This window comes from Glycine max, chromosome 1, assembly GCF_000004515.6.
Source record: "Glycine max cultivar Williams 82 chromosome 1, Glycine_max_v4.0, whole genome shotgun sequence".
Lineage (NCBI taxonomy): Eukaryota > Viridiplantae > Streptophyta > Magnoliopsida > Fabales > Fabaceae > Glycine > Glycine max.
In genome coordinates this window covers 54,300,572-54,326,569 of record NC_016088.4, presented here as the reverse complement: position 1 = coordinate 54,326,569, position 25,998 = coordinate 54,300,572, and the positions used below count along the sequence as shown (strand labels likewise).

General features: G+C 30.6%; 3 protein-coding genes across 8 annotated transcripts; all 3 read left to right on the top strand.

Annotated features, from left to right (window-relative positions):
• The first annotated feature begins 1,865 nt into the window (after positions 1 to 1,865).
• LOC100816551 (transcription factor bHLH18) lies at positions 1,866 to 4,757 on the top strand. 2 transcript variants are annotated; one of them, XM_006573623.4, is made up of 4 exons: positions 1,866 to 2,036; positions 2,124 to 2,729; positions 3,507 to 3,872; positions 3,958 to 4,757. In XM_006573623.4, the coding sequence occupies exons 1-4, from the start codon at positions 1,980 to 1,982 to the stop codon at positions 4,033 to 4,035; spliced, it is 1,107 nt and encodes a 368-aa protein (XP_006573686.1). In that variant the 5' UTR covers positions 1,866 to 1,979; the 3' UTR covers positions 4,036 to 4,757. The 2 variants fall into 2 exon arrangements, with proteins under 2 accessions (XP_006573686.1, XP_006573687.1); XM_006573624.4 differs by having other exon boundaries at positions 1,879 to 2,036; positions 2,133 to 2,729.
• Positions 4,758 to 11,283: 6,526 nt separating this feature from the next.
• LOC100816024 (transcription factor bHLH18) lies at positions 11,284 to 13,014 on the top strand. The gene is made up of 4 exons (XM_006573622.4): positions 11,284 to 11,512; positions 11,618 to 12,082; positions 12,164 to 12,565; positions 12,738 to 13,014. The coding sequence occupies exons 1-4, from the start codon at positions 11,468 to 11,470 to the stop codon at positions 12,810 to 12,812; spliced, it is 987 nt and encodes a 328-aa protein (XP_006573685.1). The 5' UTR covers positions 11,284 to 11,467; the 3' UTR covers positions 12,813 to 13,014.
• An 8,239-nt stretch (positions 13,015 to 21,253) lies between these two features.
• On the top strand, positions 21,254 to 23,789 carry LOC100815491 (transcription factor bHLH18). 5 transcript variants are annotated; one of them, XM_014776403.3, is made up of 5 exons: positions 21,254 to 21,323; positions 21,690 to 21,773; positions 21,866 to 22,423; positions 22,716 to 23,069; positions 23,212 to 23,789. In XM_014776403.3, the coding sequence occupies exons 2-5, from the start codon at positions 21,738 to 21,740 to the stop codon at positions 23,284 to 23,286; spliced, it is 1,023 nt and encodes a 340-aa protein (XP_014631889.1). In that variant the 5' UTR covers positions 21,254 to 21,323; positions 21,690 to 21,737; the 3' UTR covers positions 23,287 to 23,789. The 5 variants fall into 5 exon arrangements, with proteins under 5 accessions (XP_014631889.1, XP_025984628.1, XP_025984629.1 ...); XM_026128843.2 differs by having other exon boundaries at positions 21,863 to 22,423; XM_026128844.2 differs by lacking the exon at positions 21,690 to 21,773.
• The last annotated feature ends 2,209 nt before the right edge of the window (positions 23,790 to 25,998 follow it).

Genomic DNA, 25,998 nt, shown 5'->3' with positions numbered 1-25,998 from the left:
CGTGATTAAGATATTTTCATTTCTTCTTATTCAAAAAAAGATATTTTTATTAAAAAAATGTGTTTGATATTTTTAAATTTTAATTACTAATATAGAAATGCTTAACAAATTCGGATCTGTCAAAAATAATCAGAGAATAAAATAAGAGTTTACTCTTTTTTCTGTATTTTTGACGTTTATGTTGTGCTTTTTTCCCCTAAACTGGACTTTGCACTTGCAAACTGCAGTACAATAATGCTCAATCGTTCTGACTTTTGCCTGTCGTATCTGTTTATTATGATCGTACTTTTTTCGAGATTCTGCGTGAACCGGTGAGATTATTTTTCGAACACCATGGATTGGTGATTGGATTTGAATAAAATATTAATAAAAGTTCATGAACATGGACAACAATAATCCCATTAATATTTGTTTATCTTTATTCATATTATTTTATATTTTTTTCCTTATCAGGCTAGTATTTCTCTCTATATAAGTACAAATTTCTCCCTATCATTACTTCAAGTGTTAAGTATCTTACAATAGTTAATAACAACTAATCCAATTGATAAAAAAATAAATTAATATTTTAAGAAATATGAATTCAATATTTATGATTGATGTGAAAATTTTATTGATAGATAATTTATAAATACGTTTATAAATATTCTTTAAGCCTCGAGACTTGTCCTAATTTTGATGAATCTCTTGGATTCAGCTCATCTAAATTTTCATGTAAAAAAAGACTTAATACATTAAGTTTTTCATTATGATCTTTTTATGTTTTCAAAATATATCATTTTGATTTTTTTTTAATTTTTCGTTAGAAACATTATTGTTCTATTTTGAAAAAATTCAATGACCAAAATGAAACTTTTAAAAATTAATGTACCAAAATGAAACAAATGTAAAATATAATGGACAAAAAATGATACTAAATCTTTTAAAATAATTAACTTTACATAGTGAGGTAAAAAAATCTCCATTATCTTTATTTTATTTTTTAAAAAATAAACTAAAAGAATATCATCTCCTCCAACCTTTTTTAGATTTGAAAAAGTTAAAAATACAGCATCACATAAATCCAACAGCATTAAGACATAATCTCTCGCTAGAATTACCAAAAATTCTTATACTACTCATCGAAAAATCAAAACCTTTCATACAACTATGTTATTGGAAACAAAAATAAGGAAGATCGAAGCAAAATTTGCCTTCGACAAAATACAAAAATATGATCTTAATTCGTCAATTTACCCAGATCTAAATGAGAAAGTCACAATGTGGCTCTTTGTGAAGTTTGCGAGAAAGACCTCCCCTGTTGCGCACGATTTGGCTGTATAAGTAAAGGATTTTCCATTTGATATTTACAATCGAGACGGACGAAAATAAGCAACACAAAAAGGGAATGAACGGTAAGTTTCATTAGAAGATAATTTTGATCGACTCGACCAGTCAAACCTCATCCATAATCAGATGTTATCGGTCTTCATCTTTGCCTTTGTTAACGCATGGTTGGTGGTGGTGGCAATGAGATGATTATCATGTTGGGTAAGGCGACAATTTTGTAAGCATATTTCACTTAATATTGGTGAAAGGGAAGAGAAAAAAAGATGAAAATTAGTCACTACTATATTAATTATTTTAAAATTTAAAACATTGACGGACACTAATGTATCTAATGAAAAATTGAAAAAAAAAATGATACATTTTTTTAAAAAACATTAAAATAATACATTTAAAAAACATGTAATAAAATAGAATGATTATAAAAGATGATGGAAATGACGTTAATAAAAAGACGACTTTCCACAAAATTACAAACCCTTGTTTCTCCACGTGCATTATTTTTGAATATTTAATTTATCCACCTCTTTTTATGGGTTGTGGCCACAGGGTACGCAAGTAGGTGCATTACATTGCAGCGAATTGAATGATTGACTATACCTCTATAAAGAGGGCATGAAGGTGATACTCATAATAATACAACATCCACAAATATGGAGAATAATAACACATCGATGGACGCATCAGAAGCCAGCTGGTTATCTGATTTGGTACGTAACAAATTCGCTTTTCATTAGTTTTCTGCTAATGGCTTTTATCAGTTTATTTTTATAATTAGTTGTTTTATTTGATTTCAGCTGTTGCAGGAAACGGAGGATGGTTGCAACTTGTTCCGACAATGTCACCTTGAGACGTTGCTCGACGATGATGAAGAGTTGCTTTCGCATGAGATAGCAAGTGCCTTTGAGAACTTGCAGCAACCTTTGTCTTCGGAGAGTAACACTTCGTATTCGGAGGCTCCGATGAACTCATTCACGGAAGAAACAAGTTTTGAGAAGCCCATCAAGCAGCCCAAAACGAATGCCTCTAGTTGGAACTCATCGTTCACTAAGCATTTTTCGTTATCTTCATCCCCTTCTTCTCCAACCTCCAAGATCCTGTCTTTCGAGAACTCAAACTCGTCCCCTCCCAATCCCAACAACACCGATCAGTTTCATGGTATTGTTGTTTCTTCTGCCTTAAGCCCAAAGCAGATCAAGACCAAAGGTGCTTCAGTTTCACTCCCACATACCCGGAAACGTTTATCAGAAAACCAGAACTTTGAAGCTGAAAGCCCCAAAGGCCATAGAAGCTACAAGTCCCCATCTCACGTTCGGGATCACATCATCGCCGAGAGAAAACGAAGAGAGAAGCTCAGCCAGAGCTTAATCGCTCTAGCAGCTCTTATTCCTGGCTTAAAGAAGGTACTATTCACTGTAAACTAGTAGTGATTAATGTTTAAAATTGATTTTAAGCTAAAAGAAGTTCTTTATTACTGGGTAAAAATCATGGTATATAGGGCAATGCACGAGACAAATACTTTTGTTACGTGACTGATTTTAAAAATAATTAATAGATACCACAAATTAAGAAAATTATGTGATAATTTTTTGTTAAAGATATAAAATATTTTAAAAAACATATATTTTTACTCCTCTTTCTTTAATAATTAAAAAAATAATAACTAATCAACGTAATTATTTTTTAAAAAAATATTGAATTTTTTCTATTATAATATTTCTCTTTAATTCGGTAAATACATTGAATTTAATATAAATTGTATGTATTAATATTATTAGTCAAAAATAAAAAAAATTGTCTTATATATAACTTGTGTTGTTTTTTTTTGTTCCATATCATATTTTTAATGAATCATACAGACCGGTGGTGTTTTTATTTAAAAAATAAGTCAGTAATAATAATTTAATATACAATTTTTTAAAGTAATTTTGTATGACTGGGTGTGCGCTTGGTTTGTCCCGCATGATTCCAAAGATTCAATCATGTGTTCTAAGACTCAAAGTGGAGAAGGAAATGTCTTAGTAATTTAGTATATTGGAAATGTATTAGTATATTTGAAAAAAACGTGGGTTATGTTTATTTTTCTAAACACACCCTTAGTGTTAAAACCAAACATGTACTAGGTTTAGAAATTAATCATTGGGAATTGGTACAAAACACTTTATCAAGTTAATTAACAGATGGACAAGGCATCAGTGCTGGGAGATGCTATAAAGTACGTGAAAGAGCTCCAAGAGCGTATGAGAATGCTTGAAGAAGAGGACAAGAATAGAGATGTGGAGTCTGTGGTGATGGTGAAGAAACAACGGCTGAGCTGCTGCGACGATGGTTCAGCTTCACATGAAGATGAAGAAAACAGTGAAAGACTCCCCCGCGTGGAAGCGAGAGTGTTAGAGAAGGACGTGCTCCTTCGGATCCACTGCCAAAAGCAAAAGGGGCTTTTGCTCAACATACTTGTCGAGATTCAAAACCTTCATCTCTTCGTTGTCAATAGCAGTGTCCTACCTTTCGGGGATTCCGTACTTGACATAACCATTGTTGCTCAGGTAACTGGACAAAACAAAACTAGTTTTTAATTTTTACAGATTTGTGATCTTAGAAGCTTACAAAAATAAGTGGTTACCTTTGCAGATGGGAACCGGCTACAATTTGACCATAAATGATCTTGTAAAAAACCTACGCGTGGCTACTTTGAAATCCATGTCATAACACCAACGTGATCTTGTCTGTTTCTGGTCCAGCAGGATGGTCTGGTGGTGGGTGGTAATATTAATAATGATATTTTCATGTTTTGTGGTGTGCAGATACCCAAAAATGATTGAAAATGAGTTATTGTTTGAAGGTAAAAAATTTGGTCCTCCAGTCTATTTTTAATTTTGGATTTGATCTCCCACTAAATTAATTCACAAATATTATTTTTTTATTTTATAAAATCATGTAATGTTCGTCCTCCAGTCCACACTTGAACCTTAACGGGTTACAAGGTGACGTTGATTATTGTCACGTGTCACTTTTTTATTGAATGATGACTTTCACGTGTCATGTTTTGATGGGTCAATGAAAACAACAATGTATTTCATCTTTTATGGAATTAACATCCACATGATACGTGACAATCATCATTCAATAAGAAAGTGACACATGGTAGTCAATGTCACTTTGTAACAATCAACGTCCAATTGTGGGTTGAGGGACCAACATTGCATGATTTTAAAAAGTAGGAGAAAAAAAAATTGTGAATTAATTTAATGGGGGACAAAATTTGAAATTGAAGACAAACTGGAGAATCAAAAATGTAATTTTGCCTTGATTCAAATGCTCTCTTGTCAATTTGAATGCACAAAATTTATATGTAATTGAACTTTCATTTCAAAATTTACTTCTCTTGATATTTAATGCAAATATTTATTATATGAATTGTTTAAATGAAACTTCAATTTTAATTTAAATGTTATTAATCGAATGATATCTCTGGTCCCCACCTATTAATTTTGACATAGAGGAATAAGAGAATCATGATTCATTCATTTGAATGTTATTTATGTCTCTTGAATAAGAGCATCACAACAATAATAGCATCACAATGGAGGGAGTATCATTTTAGTTTTTTAATGTAATATTAATTTTTTTTCACTTATATCTCTTATAATATTAATGATAAATAAAAAAAAATTATAAATGAATTAATGATGATATAAGATCAATTTTATAAAATTACTACTCCCCCGATCATATATATTGATCACTTTCAACCGAATCATCAAGACCAAGGAAGGAAAGTTAAGTCATTAAATATGTCTCAAAATAAAATAAGTTTTTAATTATATCATAACATAATTACACATTTAACTAATTCTACTAATAACTAATTAAATGTTTAGCCTAAATTATCATCTCACATTCTCTCTCTTACACGCCATTATTAATATTCACCCATTACTTTACTATTTCCATCAATGGATATGGACCAATATCACCCTTTAATCTCAATATTTCTCTTCCACCACCTGAGTAAACAACACATATCAGTGATCACTCCACTATCTCCATCAATAAATATGGACCAATAACAACTTTGAATCTCTCTTATAATGAAATCTTATCCAATGTCCATCAAGAATTAACAAGTCAAGGATCAATATTCTCTGCTATCAATATCTTAATAATGATTATGGAAATTAAACTAATTATTTAAAAATTTTCCTTCATTTTTTGTTGTGGGTTTTGTATCTTTAAATACCAAAGGTGAAGTTTGAAATTGATTTTCAGCTCAAGCCATCAAAGAGGTATCCTACTCTTCATAAACAACATGAACAATGAGAATGTGAACTTGGATTTCAACTTGAATGTAGTCCTAGAAATAGAGAACGAAAATGAAGGTCCATTATTGAATAGTGATGCCAATAATGTACAATCAAAATCCTTAAATTCTATTGATTTGAATATTATACCCATAAGTGGTGATGGAGCAAATTCTCAACAACCTATCAGTGGTGCGGGAAATCAATCTCAGCTGCCGAACTTAAATGATCTTCCAAGTGTTGAAATGGACTTTGATATGAGTGTTGACAAGGAAGAAGATGGTATGGCTGACGACACTGAAGATGCAGCTTACACGGGGTAATGAGTGATGGACAAGAGGAGGAAGCAAATGCAGAAACGAAATTTCCTATAAATGCAGATGCTACATTAAATAAGCAACGAAGATTCTTATCAAATGAAGAGCATAGGTTCGTTTGTCGTCTCTTGTTAAATTCAGTTTATAATGGAAAGCTGAAGGAAGGTACAACAAAGAACATTGCTGCATTGTACTGTGTTTCAAGAAGGGTCATTCAACGTATATGATGTTAACTTAGGGAAACCGGAGAAACATTGCCCAAGAAGACCAAAAATTATGGAAGGAAAAGGATTGGATTGGATATTGAAAGAATTCGTGAGATTCCTCTTTCAAAGCGGACTACTTTAAGGTTTCTATCGCATGCATTGGAGATTAACAAAACATCACTCATTAGATTCCATAAGGATGGAATTATATGACGACATTCAAATGTGATCAAGTCCTTTTTGAGAGATGAAATTGATGAAAAGTGGTTTTAAATGACCAAGAACTCTGTGAATTATTACTTGGCTGTTGGGGAGGAGGAGCCACATCGCCACATTGAACATGTAGAAGTAAGAATTTCATTTGCAAGGTTATGTTCTTATGTATCATGGCTAGACCAAGATTCAACTCTAACGACAATGAGACTTTTGATGGCAAGATTGGTATTTTTCCATTTTTTACAAAGGAACCGACAAAGAGAAGGTGTGCGAATGAAGATGCAGGGACTATGGGAACAAAACCAATATCTTCAATAAATAAACAAGTAAGCAAGCATTTTCTTATTGATCATGTGTTGGCTGCAATCAAAGCAAAATGGCCAATAGGGGATAGAGGAGAAACTATTTTCATACAACAAGACAATGCTCCGTGTGTCACATTAATGAAGATGACAATGACTTCCATCATGCTGCTAGTGAAGACAGTTTTGACATTCGATTGGTTTCTCAACCCCCAAAGTTGCCGGATTTTAACTTCTTAGATCTTGGCTTCTTTAATGCCATTCAGTCATTACAACACAAAGAGGCTCCTAAAACTATAGATGACCTCATCATGGCAGTAGAAAATTTTTCTTGACTTCACAACATCAAAATCAAATAAGATATTTTTAACTTTGCAAGCTTGTATGATTGAGATTATGAAAGTTAAGGGTTCAAATGGGTATAAAATCCCCTATTGTAAGAATGACATGCAACAAAGACAAGGAGGATACGCAACTAAATTGTGATCCATCTTTGGTCCAAGCAATGGTGGATTACTTAAGACATGTAGGTTGACTTTTTTTTTACTAGACTTGTTTGGAAGAATTCTTGTTGTTTTTGAAACGTTGTAACTTGGTTATCCTCGTAGACTTTGTTTCTTTGTTGGTGGAAATGATAATGTAGCCACTTAGTCCTTTTAATTATGTTTGTTTAGTCATGCTTTATTCAAAAAGATATTCTTAAGCCACTAACATTGAAACATGGATGGATGAACCTAATAAAGAACCAACAAAATCTCTACACAATGACATTAGTAATAATCAAGAAAATATATTTTTAGCTCGCTCAACAAGTATTTTTTTTTCTCCTCCTCGGTATCATCCTGACACTCATCCTCTGGGAACTTGTTAAGATCAAACAAGAACACTTTGTTACTAACCCACACGACGATGCACTCGAAGATGACGCCGCACTCGAACCTTCAATCATTTTTGCCGCACTTGAAGACGACGCCGCATTTGAACTTTCAATCATTTCGGTAATAGCATATTCGAGTTCACCTCCTCATCTTGTAACTCATTCAAGTAGAAGGGGAGGACATGTTCAGACTCTAGCGAGTCTTCCACAACCAATGCCAGCAAATCCTCATGGCTTACAATGGGTTCCTTGCCTTTCTCCATTGAGAGAAAAACATTTCAGTTTCAATTGAGAAAGAAAACCAAAAGGCATAGGTAATATGAGAGAGAAGGTAATGCCAGAGACAAAAAGAGAATGGAGTATTTGAAGAAGCACTCATATTTTCATTAATTGCATGAAGTGAGAAGACTGAGTGGACAGTGCATGTGAAATAAGTTTCCCTAGTAATGAAGTGTTGAGAATAGTATAAAAGACATAATTGGAAAATCATTATTAATAGGTTAGTTGATGACTTATAAATAGAATCAAGTATTCCTTCTAAGATATGATCAATATATAGGACTTGGAGGAGTATTTTCTTTCAAAAGCTAACATGATACTTATTTTGAAATTATTTTTTTCAAATACACATTTATTTTTTGGGACTCCAAGAGTACCCTTTTTCTTTTCCCAATTTTTAAAAAAAATTTGAAGTAATGCATAATATTTTTTTCAACTTTACTCTTATCCAGAAATTATTTTATATTTAAATAAAAATAAATAAAATTTAAATATATTTTTACTTCCTTAAACTTAAAGTTCATTTTTTAATCTTTGAACTTAAAATTGATTTTTTAGTTGTTGTAATTTGAAAAAAAAAACTATTATAGTCCATCTACCAAAACATTGTCATAAATAAATACTTTGAAAAAAAAAACACGGTAATAAAGATGCAAAATAAGGTAAACTTTCACACAACCAAGTCTGTTAGCAGGGGCTAAAGATGTTGGGGTAAAGGGACTAAAACAATTTTTTTTTTCTTCAAATTACAACACTAAAAGAATATCAATTCTAAATTTGAAGGACAAAAATATACTTATCCAAATTTAACAAATTAAAAAAAATAAATTTCTCATATCTTATTTTTACAAGAAGATGTGATATAGAATCCAAGGAACTTATCATGATTAATTATACCTAATAATTTTGAAAATCACAACAAGTGCGTGATGCATGTATTCATGTAGGTAATATCATATCATGAATAGTTGATGTAGCTGGAAGTCATGTGCATGTATCTTTCTTCGACTTTGTCTGCATTATTGTAACTCTTTCACTAAGTTTTTATATTTTCGTGTGAATTAAGAGAAAGTTTTATAGGAAGAGAGTTTAATTTTATTTAAGGTTAGACAAAAATAGTGTATTCGTGTTCTCTCTGCAGCACATTTTTTATATTTCAAAACGCACAAAATTATGCTATTTTAAAAGAAGTATTATAATCTTATTTAAATCAAATAAGATTATTATATAAAGTAAATTAAATCTTTTCTCTAAATATTTGAAATAATTACATACTTAACATTTTAACTCAAAATAAATAATTTAATTAAAATAATCTCATATCAATGTATACATATATGTGTCCAGTAGTTTATTAGTTTAGAATAATCTCACATCAATTTATGGATGTGCCCATAGTTTATTACAATTATTTTAAAAGCTTGGATGATGATAAATCTTGCACTTTAATGCCTCAAATTCACATATCTATTAGTTTAGTATCACAAGCAAGAGAATGGTATCATACGAGTGTGAATGGTATACAGCTTCTTCATATTGTGTTGATCGACACTAATAACGCTGCAAAGAGCGTTATAGTGTTTGGTAGACGACAAAATCTGCATCATTTTGACTTCTTGGTGTCAACGATGATAATAGAGACGCGCCACTTCAAAATTTTCACCTAGAAGTTTTCTAAATTTCATGATTATTAAAAATGAGTCCCAAATACTAAACAAAATAATTGCGCAATCTAATCTATAAAATCATGAGGGTGTTTAGTTATGTTTGGATAAAATTTGAAAAATTGTTTTTGAAAATTCTAATATATGTTTCTAAATTTAAAGACGTTATAAAATGAAGAAAGAATTTGTGCATTTTTTGATTCAAGTTTGCAAACATAAGTTTGAATAAAAAAATATGTTATAAACTCATCAGTTTTAATAAAAAAATATTTTATTAATATGTGATTTATATTTGGATATTTTTTCTGAAAATACGTTGATAAAATAAAATTTATTTGATGTTGCTTATGCAAATCTGCTAATAGAAAATGCAACTTTTAAAAGCAAATTTGATGTTACTTTGAGTTTTTTTGTTGAATGGATGAGTTAGAACTCAGTTTATTTGCAAACTTAGAATATGTTTGGTTTGCATTTGAAAATACAGCGACACGAGTTTTAATATAAATTCAACGGATAAAAAATAAAATAACATAAAAAATAAGAATCTTAATTTATTGGCAAAATTATTTTTGCCTAAAACGTAATTTTATAACAGAAAATCAAACATGCAGTTGATTTTATCAAAATTTATGAGAGAGTGAAAGATTTACCAAAGTTTACTTAATTAATTTTATAATCTTAATTATTTGAATAATTTGATAAATCTCATACTACATATTTATCCAAAAGATCTCCCACTATGCTATGTCTTTTTTAGGAAAAAAATTACAGAGCAATAATAATATAAAGAAACTATTAGAGAGGAAAAACTTAATCTAATACTACAATACATAACTTTTTTTACTTCATATAACAATTTTATGGCTCAAATCTCCTGGCTTACAAGGTAGTAGTAAGTATTAAGTAGCAACTATTTAACATATGCATGTATTATTAAGTGGCTTGGAGAAATATCAGTCCAAAATTACTATTCCAAATTAAACAAACCAACTTCAATATATAAAACTTGTGTGTAGGCTTTTACAAAATATTGAAGTTTGATTTACTTTTTTTAAAACAAACTTTATATATAAATTGCCACACACACACACACACACATATATATATATATATATATATATATATATATATACACTTGATCATAAGTATTAAATGATTGTCATAGTTCTGAATTTATAAAGTGATTATGTTTAATATATATAATTTGAAGGACAAATCTCTTTTCTACTAATTAAAATAGTCTAGTTCCACAGTACCAATATTTCCAACGGGGCAAATCTTAAGAACTTAAAAGGCTTTACAATTATTTCACAATTTTTAAATAAATTATCCTGTCAGCGTTTGTTTGTGTAACCATTTGCTTTTACAGACAAACATAGAAAAAAAACATCTAAGTCCTTTATTTTGCGTTCAATTTACACTGGACCATTAAATTTGTCTCAAAATTCATGTGACAACAAATTGAATGAACAACTAAACATATACTTGAAAACTGCATTAGAACTACTTAAACTTAAAAATTCCATAACTAATTTATATTAATCGATTAATTTATAAAAAAAAATTAGTATTTTAGTCCTGACGTTATTCATAATAAATATTTATTTTATATAACTAAAATCTATAATGAATATTTATTATATATAACTAAATATATTAAATACATAAATTATATTATAATTACACTAACTAAAGAAACCTAATGAAATTTATATTTATATTTTATTATCATGAATAAAATGAAAGATCAAATTTCACCCACTGAGAATTTTATTGAGGAGGTACGACGCAACTTCTCACAGACACACAGGAATCCCGATGTCGTTGGGAAACGTTATTGATAACATTTCACTTGAGAGGATATTCGATAGAATATTTATAATGATGTTAATTTGAAGCCATATGCCTAGCGTTTATTTTCTTTCGGAACATTGATCCCAATCTTTCTTGCAAGTAACTGAAATAGATATTGCAGCAAAATGACTACAAGGGAAGAATCATGGACAAGTTGGTTGTGTGATTTGGTAAGACACAGACAGCATATATACATGTTTTAAACTACGCTTTTGTTTACAAAGGTTTTAAATAAACTCTCTGCTTAGTTACCCTTCCTATGTTTCGATGGCAAGGAACCTGAGGATTACAACAATTTCGTCCATCAATCTGACTCAAACGGGGTTGGTGGAATTTTCCCATCTAGCAAAGACTCTTCTTCAGCTTCTCAAACGGAACACTCTAGCACCGTGAGCAATTCCTCGGAAGATGATAAAGTCTTTGGTGAGAGACCAGCCAAAACACTCAAGATTGGCACTTCAAACTCTTCTAACACGGAGTTTCTCTCACAGAAGAAGGATTCTTCTCCCTCCTACATTATTTTCTCTGACAATGTGAATCAATTGCAAGCACCAACGTTGAAGCCAAAAGGCAAGGTTGCGTGTCACGGGAGAAAGGGGTCCTTGGAAAACCAGAACTTTGGCTCTGTGTCCAGATCTCCCCACCACGCTAAAGATCACATAATTGCTGAGAGAATGAGGAGAGAAAAGATTAGCCAGCAGTTCGTAGCTCTTTCAGCCCTTATTCCAGACCTCAAGAAGGTTTAGTTTTTTCTCTTTTTATTGTCATGGCTGAATGATTAGTTAAGCAGATTCATGGTTCTAAATATTTAAAGGGTGCAGATGGACAAAGCCTCGGTGCTTGGGGATGCTATAAAGCACGTGAAACAGCTCCAGGAGCAAGTGAAGCTACTGGAAGAGAAGAACAAAAGGAAGCGGGTAGTGGAATCCGTGGTATATGTTAAGAAATCTAAGCTCTCCGCAGCAGAAGATGTCTTTAACACTTTTTCAAATTCTGGGGACGGAAATTCCTATGACATCTCAGAAACAAAAACAAATGAATCATTTCCCGAAGTTGAGGCAAGAGTGTTAGAGAAGCACGTGCTGATTCGAATCCACTGCGGGAAACAAAAGGGTCTGTTCATCAACATACTCAAAGATATAGAGAATCTTCACCTATCGGTGATCAATAGCAGTATTTTGCTTTTCGGAACCTCCAAATTGGACATAACTATCGTAGCAGAGGTACAGTGTTACATTGCTGTCATTGTTTATTTACTATTACTGTAGTATTTATTTTACCACTGCTATATAGCTACTTAAAAAAAAAAAATGTTTGTAAGGGAATTAGTTTTCCAGTTTGCTTTGTTGCATTATGTTCACTACTGTGGCTCTGATTTGGTTTCAAATTATGCAGATGGATGAAGAGTTCAGCCTGAGCGTGAAGGAGCTGGCTAGAAAACTACGAATTGGACTCATGCAATTTATGTAGCTTACAGTTACAGGTGTATGAGGTTTTATTAGTCCTCACTTTAATGCATTAATTATGGTGTCAATAAATGTCCATCTTCTCAGCAGTAAGTTAGGGTTGTTGGGGTAATTCCCACACGGAAAATTAAAAATAATTTGTTGAGGTGATAATCCGCACCAATTAAAAGAGCTGAAGTTCATTGGAGTAGTACTATATTTATTTTCACATGGGTAGTGATCTTAACTGTTGTGTTAGGTCCAAACTTAATTATATTTATCCATAAGTAAAAGTTAAAAAGTATTTAATTAAGCATTTTTAATTATATAAAAAGCAAATATGAAATCATTTTATTTTTATATAATAATATATTTTTATTTATTGATAATTTTATTTTTACCTTTTTAATATGTGTTTCTTGAACATATTTTTAAAAATAGTTAAATTATTTACAGAGTTAAATAACAATAAAATATTATTATTAAATTAAATTAATTTTTGAATTCGTATTGATATATGCTAGTTTGGGTTTTGTTGAGCATTGCTTGAAGAGGAGTTTTCTTTTCCTTTTTTTTTCTTTTTTTCTAGATTTCTTTTATTTTTTTTTAATCACTACGATTTTTTCTTTACAATGTTTACACGACACAATATATAAATTCATTTTGACAAAGGACTGCATGGTTTAGTTTATGGTAGAGACAATTTTATTTATACAACTTCTTAAAAAAAGAGAAATAAGAGGGATAGATAAGTGTAAAATGAGGTGAATGATGTGATAAAAAAAATAGAGATTTTTTGTGCCTTCAAAATCTCAACCATCTAGCCAATCTTAGTGGACAAGAGGGTAAAAAAAGAGAAAATATTACATAAAATGTTGTATAATTATGTTGTATGATAATAATTAATTTCTTTTTAATTAGTTTTTAATATAGGAGTTGCATTAAAATCATAGCCTGTTTTCCATCAACACTCATCATTAATCAAAATAGGCAAGTCAATGGTTAAGAATTAAAAAAAATAATTATTAACAAATATTATTAATATACTCACATTATAATTTATCATGTATCTTATGGTACATTTTAATATTAAAAATAAATTTCTTATTTATTTATTCCTTAAGTATTCTCGAAGTAGATATCAGCATGCAAGACCGTCAGAATATAAATTTTCTACATTCATTTTGTGGTTTAATTTGTATAATCTGGGATGAAGTTCTACGTACGAGTCCGACGCTCCTACACAACCATGTCCTCCCTAGCGTAGATAATCCAACTCCTCCTCCGCAGGTCAGCCTAATTAACTCAGCTGATAGTAGATTTTTTGTTTTTTTAAAAATGGATTTTATTTGAGAATTTAGAACATTTCCAATATTGATAGACAGAACCAAGCAAAACAAAAATGGTAAAGGGAAGAACAAAAAGACAGGACAAAGCAGTCTATCACGATGTACGACTAACAATTCAGATTTCAGATTATACCCAAAAAATTGGCAGGTATTTTGTTTTATTTGTTACCCTCCATTCAGAAGCGCATTTGAGATATAATTAATGACAAATATGAAGCATTAACAAAGAAATTCAAGTTATAATCCCTTTCCTCAAAGTCCTATCTACAAAATTGTCCTTCGAATTCAACAACACCGACTAGACAGTATATAAAAATAATCACAAGACAATTAAATTTGCTTCTTAGTCTTGGTTAAGGACAAAAATGAAGAGAACAAACATCTTTCTGTATGTACGAGTGGATCATAAAGCCTATGTTCTGTTTGAAGCAGTGCAGATAAAAAACACATTAAGGGTATCACTGACAGCAGGTACGGTAATTTGACGACTACTGCCGTTGTGATATGTGGTAAAATATGGGAGATTTGTTTTGTGAAGGCTCGTGAGGTGGTTCTTGATAATTGTCAGGATAATTGTTATCTTAAAATGTATAATGTGAGAGGTTTAATTTAATCTCTAAATCATACTATGTGAGACTCTTAACACTAATAATAGAAGGTTTCATATGAATTAAAAGTAATCTCATATTAAAATATATACAAGTGAGATGATTTTTCTTTACTGTTTGTAAATTGTTGGTCCTGCATGCATCCCTAGAATAGTGGCTTTTACATTTATCCGATGCTTTTGTATTCTTTTTTGTTCCCACTGGTAGTTTTGTTTTTTTTTTAATCTTTCTATTTATTATTGGAAAATAATTCTGATTAATCAAGAGTTGAATTGAGAGATAAATAAAATTTGACTAAAAATTATTTTCATCATGAATCAAATTTAAATATTATTTAAATGATTTATTCTTAATTTCAATAAATACTAATATTAATGAATCTTTTTGTTTTGCTGAGGAAAAATAATAATAGATAAGCTTAAGAAATAAGAAGGATAAATTTTATTACATTTTGCATATAAAAGATAATTTAGTATAGATAAGAATATAAATTATAAAAAATAACAAAATATTTCTTATATAAGTGATAAGTGATGAGAATAATAATAATTAGTAATATTAATAATGATAGTTAAGCCCGATAAAGATAGTAATAACGATACTAACAATAACATTTGTAATAATGTGATGGTAGTAATAAATTAGTAATGATTATAATAATAATAATGACAAAAACCATAATAACCAAGGATAGAATTTGAACTTCATTTTCCAGGGCCTAAAAAGCACGGTTTAATGAAGAGAATTTAAAATTTCACATACATAATATATAAAAATTTAATATATAACTAATAATTTAATATAAAAAATACATATACAAACGTACTGAGTAAGAAAAATGAGAAAACAAATAGAATAGATTTTTTTTTTTTTATGTTTTTACGACTGTATAGTGTGTAGAGTTATTTTACTGTAATTTAAACAATCTTAGAAAATTGGAGTTGACAATGGTCATGTACCCCTTCTCTCTGCTCCTGATAATAGTTAGTGATGGAAAGTGGAAACTGATGGTAATGATGCAGTGATGCTAATAATGATAATAATGGTGGTAGAAGTGATCATAATATATAATGTGGTAGAAGAGGGGGTGATCGTACGTAGTTATATCCTTAAGCAGACAAGCACAGATTGAATATTGCTATAGTAGGTGCATTCTAATTGTCAGTATACGATCCATCCCCATTTTCAAATATATTTTTCTTCTTGTTTTCCATATTTAAGAATCACCTGAAATCTTGACGAAGATATTTCTAAACTTCTCAACATATAACTATGAATTTCATATGATCTGGAAGGATTCTTCAACTGCACATATTTATTAATTTTCAACGCGCACGTATTTCATTATCATAGCTAGAAATTGTTAAATCTAGTCCTAGTTGCGTTCGTGTGGCTTCATTACTTTCTATCTTCAGATATATATATTCTCTAATTGAAACAAAATCTGATCAAAGATTTGTAGTTTAGTACAGACAAACGGAGACTAAATATGAAATTTTCATTGCACGATGTTTGAAACTATCATCAGTTTACCAAAAAGAAAAATGATACATATAGACTAAAGATTAAGATTCCTTTAGATGCGAGATACAAGTTTCCACACAGAAGCTTAATTAGATTTATAATTCAATATCTAACGTTGCCAGTCTGTGAAAACAGTTGGGTTGAAGCAATACATTTATATGAAAAGTGTTATTAGTAATCTTTTATAGATATGGATTGTAAAATAAATTACTAGTATAAATTTTTTTGTATGTTTAATTATAAATTTAAGGCCTATGCTAACGAGTATCATAAGCATATTAGTTAAAATTTTGATAAATAGTTTGTTATTAAAGATTACGATTAAATTGTTTTGGAGAAGTTTTTTATGATTGATCTTTTATGAAAAAAATTCACTTTTAGTTCATTAGTTAGGATAAGGATTAATTATAACATTTCTCCTAAATTTCTAAATAAAATATTCGTACTATATTGTGCAAAGCTATCAATAATGAGGCAAGTTCGCTTGCATCTTCTGTAATTCCAAAATGTCGCGATGATCATTGGAAGATGGTCAAATTCTTAAGTTAGAACTAAAATATAAACAACCTCAATTTAATCTTTATATCAAAATTTAAATATGTAGTTACATTAAATATTTTAAAAAATTATTATATAACTCTATTCGTTTAAAATAAAATTACCTCATAAATTAATCATTGTACTAAGAATCAATGCAAAAAGTATTTTTTATATCAATTTATCAACTCATTTAGCTTGTGGATGTCCGTTGCAACTTTTGATATTCTTGGCAAAATAAAAATTTAAACCAGTTGTACTAAGAACATGATATAAATAATACTTTTTTGATAAATTCTTGGTAAAATTTCTAATAAGAATTTTTAGATCAATTGCACTAAAATATGATTCAGAAAGTCCTTTTAGATCAAATTTTAGTGTAATCAATCCCAAAAATCTAATATAAGTTTTATGATATTAGTAATGTGGATGCTCATATTTTTTGTTCTCACTTCAATTTCATCAAACTCTCTTTCTTTGTGTTTGACGAATCAAAGAGGCTTCAAGAAAAATATTTTTAAGTTTACATTGAAGACGTATGCTTAATGTTATCGATCTTCCTCTTGTATAAATATGACTCTAGTCTTTATTTTCTCTTTATACATCTTTTCATTTTTATTTTTCTATAAAGTTCTTTATTCTCAATATGTGTATCTTTCAAACCTTAGTCTCATAGGCTGTTATTATACATGAGTTAATATTCTCTCGATAATAACTTTTGACTTGATATTCAAATTAAACCGTGATGATATCCTTTTTTATTTTAAACCTTAATCTTGTTATCTCTATCATAATAAATGACATATGTGTGTTTTATTCAAAGGTTTCAAATATTATCGTTAACTCGCTTAAGATATAATTGTTTTCTACAATAATAAAGACATCATGAATCTTATTTATCATTAACTTAGTGCAATTGATGCACGAAGTATTGTAAAAAAATTTCAAAAGTTAGAAAGAATATGATATTTTTTAATGCTTTTTATTTTATTTTGTTTTAGTCCTTTTAATTTTTTCTTAATTTAGATATTTTTTATTTTAGCCCTTATATTTTTTTATTTCACTTTAATTATTGCCCCTAATCGTTGACAAAAAAGTGATAAAATCGAGTTGGATTTTTGTTAATCATGAGAATAAAAAATTATAATTCTTAAAGCAAGAGTGCAAGACCTCTATAAATAATATAGGTAGGTTAATGAAGCCATAATTATTTTCATGGTTAATCAATTACTATACACGTATTTACTTTGATCAGTGGCAGACGCCAAACCTTGAAATGGAACAAATTAGCAGTGTCATCAAGGTTGACATTAAAGCAATTACGGACCTCACTTATCACGTGAATTTGTTCATTCAATTTCAGTTTGTCTTTATTCACCCGTAAATTAATAAAAAGCAACATATTACTAGTAATAATCAATCATCCAAACGGATATCGCGTACAGTGTGTCGGTTTCTTCACTGATACCTTACAGATTATTTAATTCTAGGTAGTAAGACAATTGATACTCGTATTGGCCTTTTGACTGTAAACCGTGTTACTGATATCTCTTTATTAGTTAAAATTGTTGAAAATTATAAAATTATGAATGAAATTTTTTAAATAAAAAATTATTTTATATAATATATAATTTTTAATAAATTTTAACTAATACAGTAACAAAGAGTGTATTCAATAAAATATATTAGAAGGTGTGTTACATTTCTCAACCTTTGGATAAAAATATTCAGAAATATTACTCCCACAAATATGTTTATAATTTTTGTAATTTAAAATATGGATGTAACAAGATAAGATGAGTAATATAATAAAGAAAAATAAAAATATGAAGAGAAATAAGAAGATGAATAATTTAACAAAGAGCAGTACAAAATGATGTCATAAAAATGTATTGTTAATATATTATTAAAAAAATTAAGTCCTAAATTTGTTTACAAAAGGGAGAGGTTTAAAAATGATATTGTACTTGTAAATTTAGCTTCAGCCTCAAATTTTAGGACCAATAAAACCCCCTCAAATTTTAGGTAATAATTAAAAAATGGCGTAATGTGGTGGAGCATCAAATTAGATGCTAACTTTTTAAATATTATTGAATTTTATTTTTTATTTATTTAATTTAATAATTGCAAAAAAATATTTTTTTACTTCGCTACTTTTTTATTTATTTATATCACTATCACCTGAATCCCAAAACTCCTTGTTAAAATAAATTAATAGAAGGTACTATTAATAACAAAAAATCAAGGTTTTTCGGTTAATTAATTTATCGCAAACCTTTCGTGTAACACGATGCATATTACCTAATATATGCTAGAAATTATATAAACTATCGATGATGTATATTTGCTCACGACAAGAGACTAAAAAGTTGGTCTAATAATGCAGGTTCAACTTGGTCACAAACTCTCAATATTTATTTGGATTAATGATTTTTCACAAATTTTATACAATTTCATGACAACTATATTTATTTATTTACGTTTTGTCTATTCTCGATTTTCTTTCTACTGCAAACAACGCAAAATCTGATTTAAAAAATTCCGTGCAAGCATATTTCTTCGGTCTTGCTTACTTATATATATATATATATATACACTATTCGTTGTTTGATTAAATAAATAGTTTTGATGCACCAAAAAATCGTCATTATCCTGTCGTGTATATTTCCCGAACAAAAATTAAGGACAAGGATCAAGGATGTATTAGTTGTACTTTTTTTATTACTAGTTGTAGTTGTTGTTTTTGTTTTTTGTTTTTGTCAAACAGTTGCAATTGGTGATCTAAACCAAATGTCACAATGTTGTCATTAATTCAACCTTTTTTTGTAGAAAAGAAACTGGATTTAACTTTACTATTAAATTTATAGTCCACTACTACAATATCTAGTACTTTTCGTTGAAACGAAGCCAACTAGGAAAAGTTAGAAATTTAGACAAGGGAAGTGAAATGAAGATAGAATAAAAAATGAAAGGAAAGGAGATAAGAAGAGAAAAAATGGAAAATGAGTAATTGTTTAGTGATTAAGTGAAAAGGAAAAGAGAGAGAAAAGGTAAGGAAAGAAAGAAGTATATTTATAAAATATCATAAATATTTTTATGTAAAAAGTGATATGTTAAAGTTAATAAAAATATAAAAATATATCATCAAAATTTAAGATAAATTTAAATATTTATTTAATCTATGAAATAAAACAAAAGTAAGGTATATGTGAAAAGAATATTTCCTTAATTTTTCTTATAGTGAATCACCCCACTATATAATAAAAAGAAAAAAATTAACAGGAAAAACATTCAATAAAAATCAAGATAAATTTAAAAATGTTAAGATATTTTAAAATTATATTTTTTCTTTGAAATTAAAGTTGTATTTTTTTTATAAAATAATAACTAAAGGAGTGCTAATAATATACTTTTTAACACACTCGTCCCAATAAAATTTTATCATTGATTAAAATTTGTCGAATATTATAAAATCATTGAGAGAACTATCAAATAAGATATGAAATTCATATTTTTTTTAATAATTTTTAATAAATTTTAACTAATAAGTGATAATTTGTTCAATAGAGTAGTGTGTTGTTAGTATTTATCATTTTTTATTTTTGTTTTTGTTATAATTATAAATAATAATATTATAATAAAAGAGTGTTAGAAATACATCATTTAACGCATTGCTTCAAACTTACTCAAAAGGTGTGGGAGCTGCATTTTCCAGTTTGATGGGAGTGGGAACGAGCTAAGGATAATAGGATATGCGACAATTATCACTGTCAGCATCAACCACAACGGGTCAATGGCCATCTGCACCTTCAACTTGTTTTGTGTTTATATTATTTATGTTTATGATTAGCGTCTTTGTCGGAGTTTTACAGTAATTAAATACAATAGTAGTAAATGAAGCGCTGTCGCCTATTAGCAACTCTTTCAAAGGAAAACTTGCACAAATTATTTGGTTGGGTGAAAATAAAATTTAAATTACAATCTTTTTCTTATTTAATTAAAGAGAAAGTGAAAGGGGAAAAATTGAAGAAAAGAATAATAATAATAATAAACATCATTGCATGAACTTCTACGACAAAGTATCAGGAATCTTCATAACAAGATTTGAGCTGAAAGCGTATTCATATATATGATTATTTGAGAAAGATACCTCATACCACCGATCCAACAAATTTTTGAGCCTTGATTAGCAGAAAATGATGGACGTGCTAAAATGTTCCAAAAAGAGGCATATATATGATCTAAAGAATACCCAAGAACCCCTAGTTTGACCAGACGTTTGTGAGTGAAGACAGGGATTAGCCGCATTCAAAAGTCACCAACTGACTCGGAAAGAAAGAAAATGAAACATTTTCACACGTGCTCCTATTGACCCGGGTATGAAGCGTGTATGGTGATTGGTGACCCTATATATATAAAACGTTGCCAACATTGTTCCTCTCATCTCCAAAGTTTACAAAATTAATCTCTCTCTTCAATCTTCATCCTCTCGATCCGTCTTCTAATTTTCCAGTCAAGGTAGCCAATTTTCTTCTCAATCTCCTTTCCATCCAGGTGTTTTTGTTCTCTTCATTAATTACCATGTCCCATTATTTATATATGACCTCCTCACCCCAAAGTTAACAAATAGAGGCTTTCAAATAAGTAGTAATTTCACTCTAGTTTATATTTTTTTCTTTTTAGTTCTTGTTTTCAGTATGAACTTCACCAGTTGTTTTGGGCATTTTATCGATTAAAGTTTAATTTACTAGTCCTCTCATGCATATGCACATTGTGTTTAGTTCCCCATTTAACTATTTGGAAATCTCGTTTCTCAATCCCCCAATTCATTAGGTGCTCCCCATCTGAAATAATTAATTGATGTCTTGCTTGACTCTCTTTCAGTGCCCTACACTACATCACATCAAATTAGTAGTAATTTCAAGAAAGATCATGGAAATTGCGTACAACTACTACTTGCCTGAACTTGTAAGCATGCATACTGATCACAGCTAATCATTAGCTTTTAAGCAAATTATTTAGGCTCAGAAATTAATAATCTTAATCTGACTTTTTAGCAGGAAATTGAGGATCCAACCTTCTTTGATCAATACCAGATGGATTCATTTGCTTGTCCACTTGATGACTTTGACTTTGAGTCTTTCTCCGGTTCCCCTGAGAGCAACTCCTCATATCATTTCAACTCCGAAAGCACACCAAATTGTTTCCCAGCTGAAAGTCATGATCAGTCTTTTACCCCTGCAAGACCAACCAAGAGGCTCAAGAACACTTGTGCCAGTGACTTCATTTCCCACAAGGTTTCTGCTTTTTCATCCTCCCAACTTATTTCCTTTGGGCACTTCAATGCCCCGTCACCATCACATGCTTCCCAGCAATTTCAAAACCTGGACTTCGATGAGAAAGCGTCTAGTGAGAACATGGATTTTGCAGCTTTCGTTTCTCAGGGTTCGTATGAGGACAAAAGTTTCCTAAGTTCTGATAATAGAACGAACCAGGTTGGCATAACCACTAGGAACCCAATCCAAGCTCAAGAGCACATAATAGCTGAAAGAAAACGAAGGGAAAATATCAGCAAGAGGTTCATCGCTCTTTCCGCTATCCTCCCTGGCCTCAAGAAGGTACTGATCTCACGTTGACAATTGCTTCTTTTTCATTTTTATCTAGAAAATGTTTAGGTGCGTTAAGTGTGAAGACTCACCAAGGCACGACATATCCTTAGTTCAACTTTTTTTTTTTGTTGCATATCAATTGCTATGTTAATCTCACTTTCCATGCATGATGCACCTCCATTCAAACTACAGTTACAATTTATATATATGATCAAACACACGCTTAAAGACTTAACCTAAGTTAAACCAACTATACATGACTAAATGTTGAACTAACTTATATATATGATTGCATGCACAGATGGACAAGGCTTCTGTGTTGGGAGATGCTGTCAAGTATGTGAAACAACTACAAGAACGTGTGCAAACTCTGGAGGAGCAAGCAGCGAAGAGAACACTTGGATCGGGAGTGCTGGTGAAAAGATCTATTATCTTCGCTGATGATGAAACTTCTGACAGCCACTGTGAGCATTCACTCCCCGAAGTCGAAGTCAGGGTTTCTGGGAAAGACGTACTCATCAGAACTCAATGCGACAAACACAGTGGACATGCTGCAATGATACTCAGCGAATTAGAAAAGCTTTACTTCATTGTCCAGAGTAGCAGCTTTTTGCCCTTCGGCAATAGCAAAACTGATGTCACTATTATTGCTCAGGTAAATAATTGAATGTGTGGTAGTTATTAATAATACTCATGCAAGTATGTAGCTATTAGTTAGTTAAATTGAATTTGATGGCCGAATTTCTTTTCTCTGCTACTTAATTTCTCACCAACGTAGTATATGTGTTTTCTTGCAGATGAACAAGGAAAACTGCATGACAGCAAAGGATCTCCTAGGAAGGTTGCGACAGGCTTTGGTCGGGCATAACTAGTTCAAGGAATTTATGTCTATGATGTGCATGATTACAAGAATAAGTTTAGTCAATAATGATTTTTATCGCAGTGCTTTATTTTTCCTTTTTCGTCCATGATGTGGATTCTGGAGTTACATATCAAGGGCCTGCGAGTATCTGTTTACATAGGACTTACATGGAGTTGTTCATTCTGCTGTGAGGTGTGGGGAGTTTCAACAGAAACAACACATGATGCCAAAGTGTTTTTTTTCTGTTGCTTTTTGCGTAGTTGATTGGTCGGCTATGTTGCCCTACACCAGAATAGCATTTTCAAATCTCAGTAGTTTTTTTCCCTCTCATTAAGAAGGATTTTTGAGAGGCTTTGACTTATAGATCACCTCTTTCTTCTCTGTTTCCCTGTTGTGAAAAAGGGTTCCGGTTTGATAGAAGCTAAATGCCGAGCACTTATTTAAATTTGTTTCTCTTGTCGTTTTGTGTTCTCTTACTTCTCTATAAAATTCTTCTGGTTGTAATAGCGACAAGTTGATTTTTTTTTTCTTTTTTAAAATATATATTGTATGGTTTGGTTGCAGATCTTTTTATTTGGGTCAAGGTATATATCTTGCTTAGAATATTCATTCATGTATATATTGTGTGAAAAATGATGGGTGTGTACCCAAATGCACAGTTAGAAAGATGAAAAAAAAAAAAGAGAGAGAGAAGCATGTACGTTGGTCTAGCGGTAATAGGTTTAAATAGTTTGTATAAAGTATTAGATTTTAAATTTTATTATTGTTATTTAACATAAAAAAGATAATAATAATAATAATGATAATAATAATAATAATAAATAATGTTAATTATGTGTACGGAGTGGAGAAATATTTACATATTATTAATAGAGTAAATTATATTAACACTCCATGAAGCTTTTTCATATTGCACACAATATTTTTTTTCTTATTTCTACACTAGTTGTTTGAAAAATATTCAATGGTACTCTTATATATTACACTATTTTTCTTAATTGTTTGAAAACATTACATAATATACTTCAGGTTGTTGTAAATACTAAAAAAAACAAATATGCAATCTATAAAAACTTCAGGAACTCAGTTTAATTTACTCTTACTAATATTTTTTTTGTAAGCTCTTACTAATATTATTTGAGTAATGATTTTTTTAACACTTCAACTTATTTAATAGTTAAGTTTGGTGCTTGCTGTCGTAGGCAAATTGGCGAATCATGGGTCCATGTGAGATAAATCTGACAATTGCAATTTAATACTGGAAACCACTTGGCCCCATCACAGATCATGCGATCTCATTGCTAATCTGGTAATCATTTAAATATTCACATACCTTTCTTCCTTCTAGAGCAATGTTTAACTATTTTATATTATTATTAGTTCGATCATAATACTTCACATTATTATATTATTATAGTTAATTCATAAATCAATTTACAAATTTCTTGGCCTTGTGGAGCCATGACCAATTAAAAAATAGACAATGCAAATTTTATGTCCACCTGATTACTGATTGATTTTGTTACAGGATGTTGATATATATGAAGCATTAAAGCTGCATAGTTTGGCGGTTTGCTGTTCTGGTATACCTAACAGCCAACTGTAGTAGCTGGGCTGGGCTTGCCAAAAAGAGGGGTGAAAGAACCCCATTTTAAAAATAAAAAACAATTTGGTATTTAAATTTGACCAAGGCTCTTTTAGTTATTTAAATTTGGTGAAAGAAGTATATATTTTTACTTTTAGAAAGGTTGTTCCAGAAGTAAAAAGTATACTTCCCGACCGGAAGTGTAAAAAAAAATTGTGTATTCTAGAAAGGCCTTTTTGGAATAAAGTTAAGTTTTGTATCTCATTTTCATTTTCTACTTTGTCTGTGTTTTTCTTTTCTTTTTTTTGCATAAGGGTCATATCGTGATGATGTTGGGTAGTTGTGCCAGCAATGTTTGGGTTCACAGGGTTGACAGTGATATTGGGTGGATGATAGCAATAGAAGTGACAGCAGTAGTCATCAAACGAACCCAAGCACCAGACCCAAATGCGTAGCAACAAAGCCCAGTTACTTAGAAGACTACGAGACTTAGAAGCACGTGGTGTTTTAGCTTTGTTAATCAGTTAGTAGTTACGCAAGTTGTACAAATTCCGTTAAGACAGTTAAGCCTGGTAGTTACGGACAGTTACGTAGTCCTTCATACATTGTATATATACAAGATATATCATGAATAAAGGCATGCAGAAAGTATTACGTGAAAGTACCCATAGGAGGAACCTTCCCTCGAAGCAAGGCCCCACTCTCTCTCTTTCTCTCTCTCCTTCATCCCTTGTTCCCTAGCTCTAACACTGGTCCGACCTGCCCTCCTTTCCGCCATGGCCGACCACGCTACCAGAAAGACCACCACGGATAGGCTCGAAGACGCCATTTCCCGTCTCTCCACCAGTCAAGCAACCCTCAATGATAAGCACGCAGACCTCGTCGACAAGTACTCCGAGCTCTCCGGTAAAGTCGACTCCATCCTTGAACATCTCCATCTACGATCTCCTAAACACCTACCACATGCTCCTAGCACTTCCTTCCACCAACGCAACACCGTCAAGCTGGATGTTCCCCGGTTTGATGGACGTGATCCAATGGGGTGGATATTCAAGATATCCCAACTTTTTGAGTGCCAAAACACACCAGATGAGGAACGAATAACGGTGGCTTCATTTTATCTCCACGGCGCTGCAT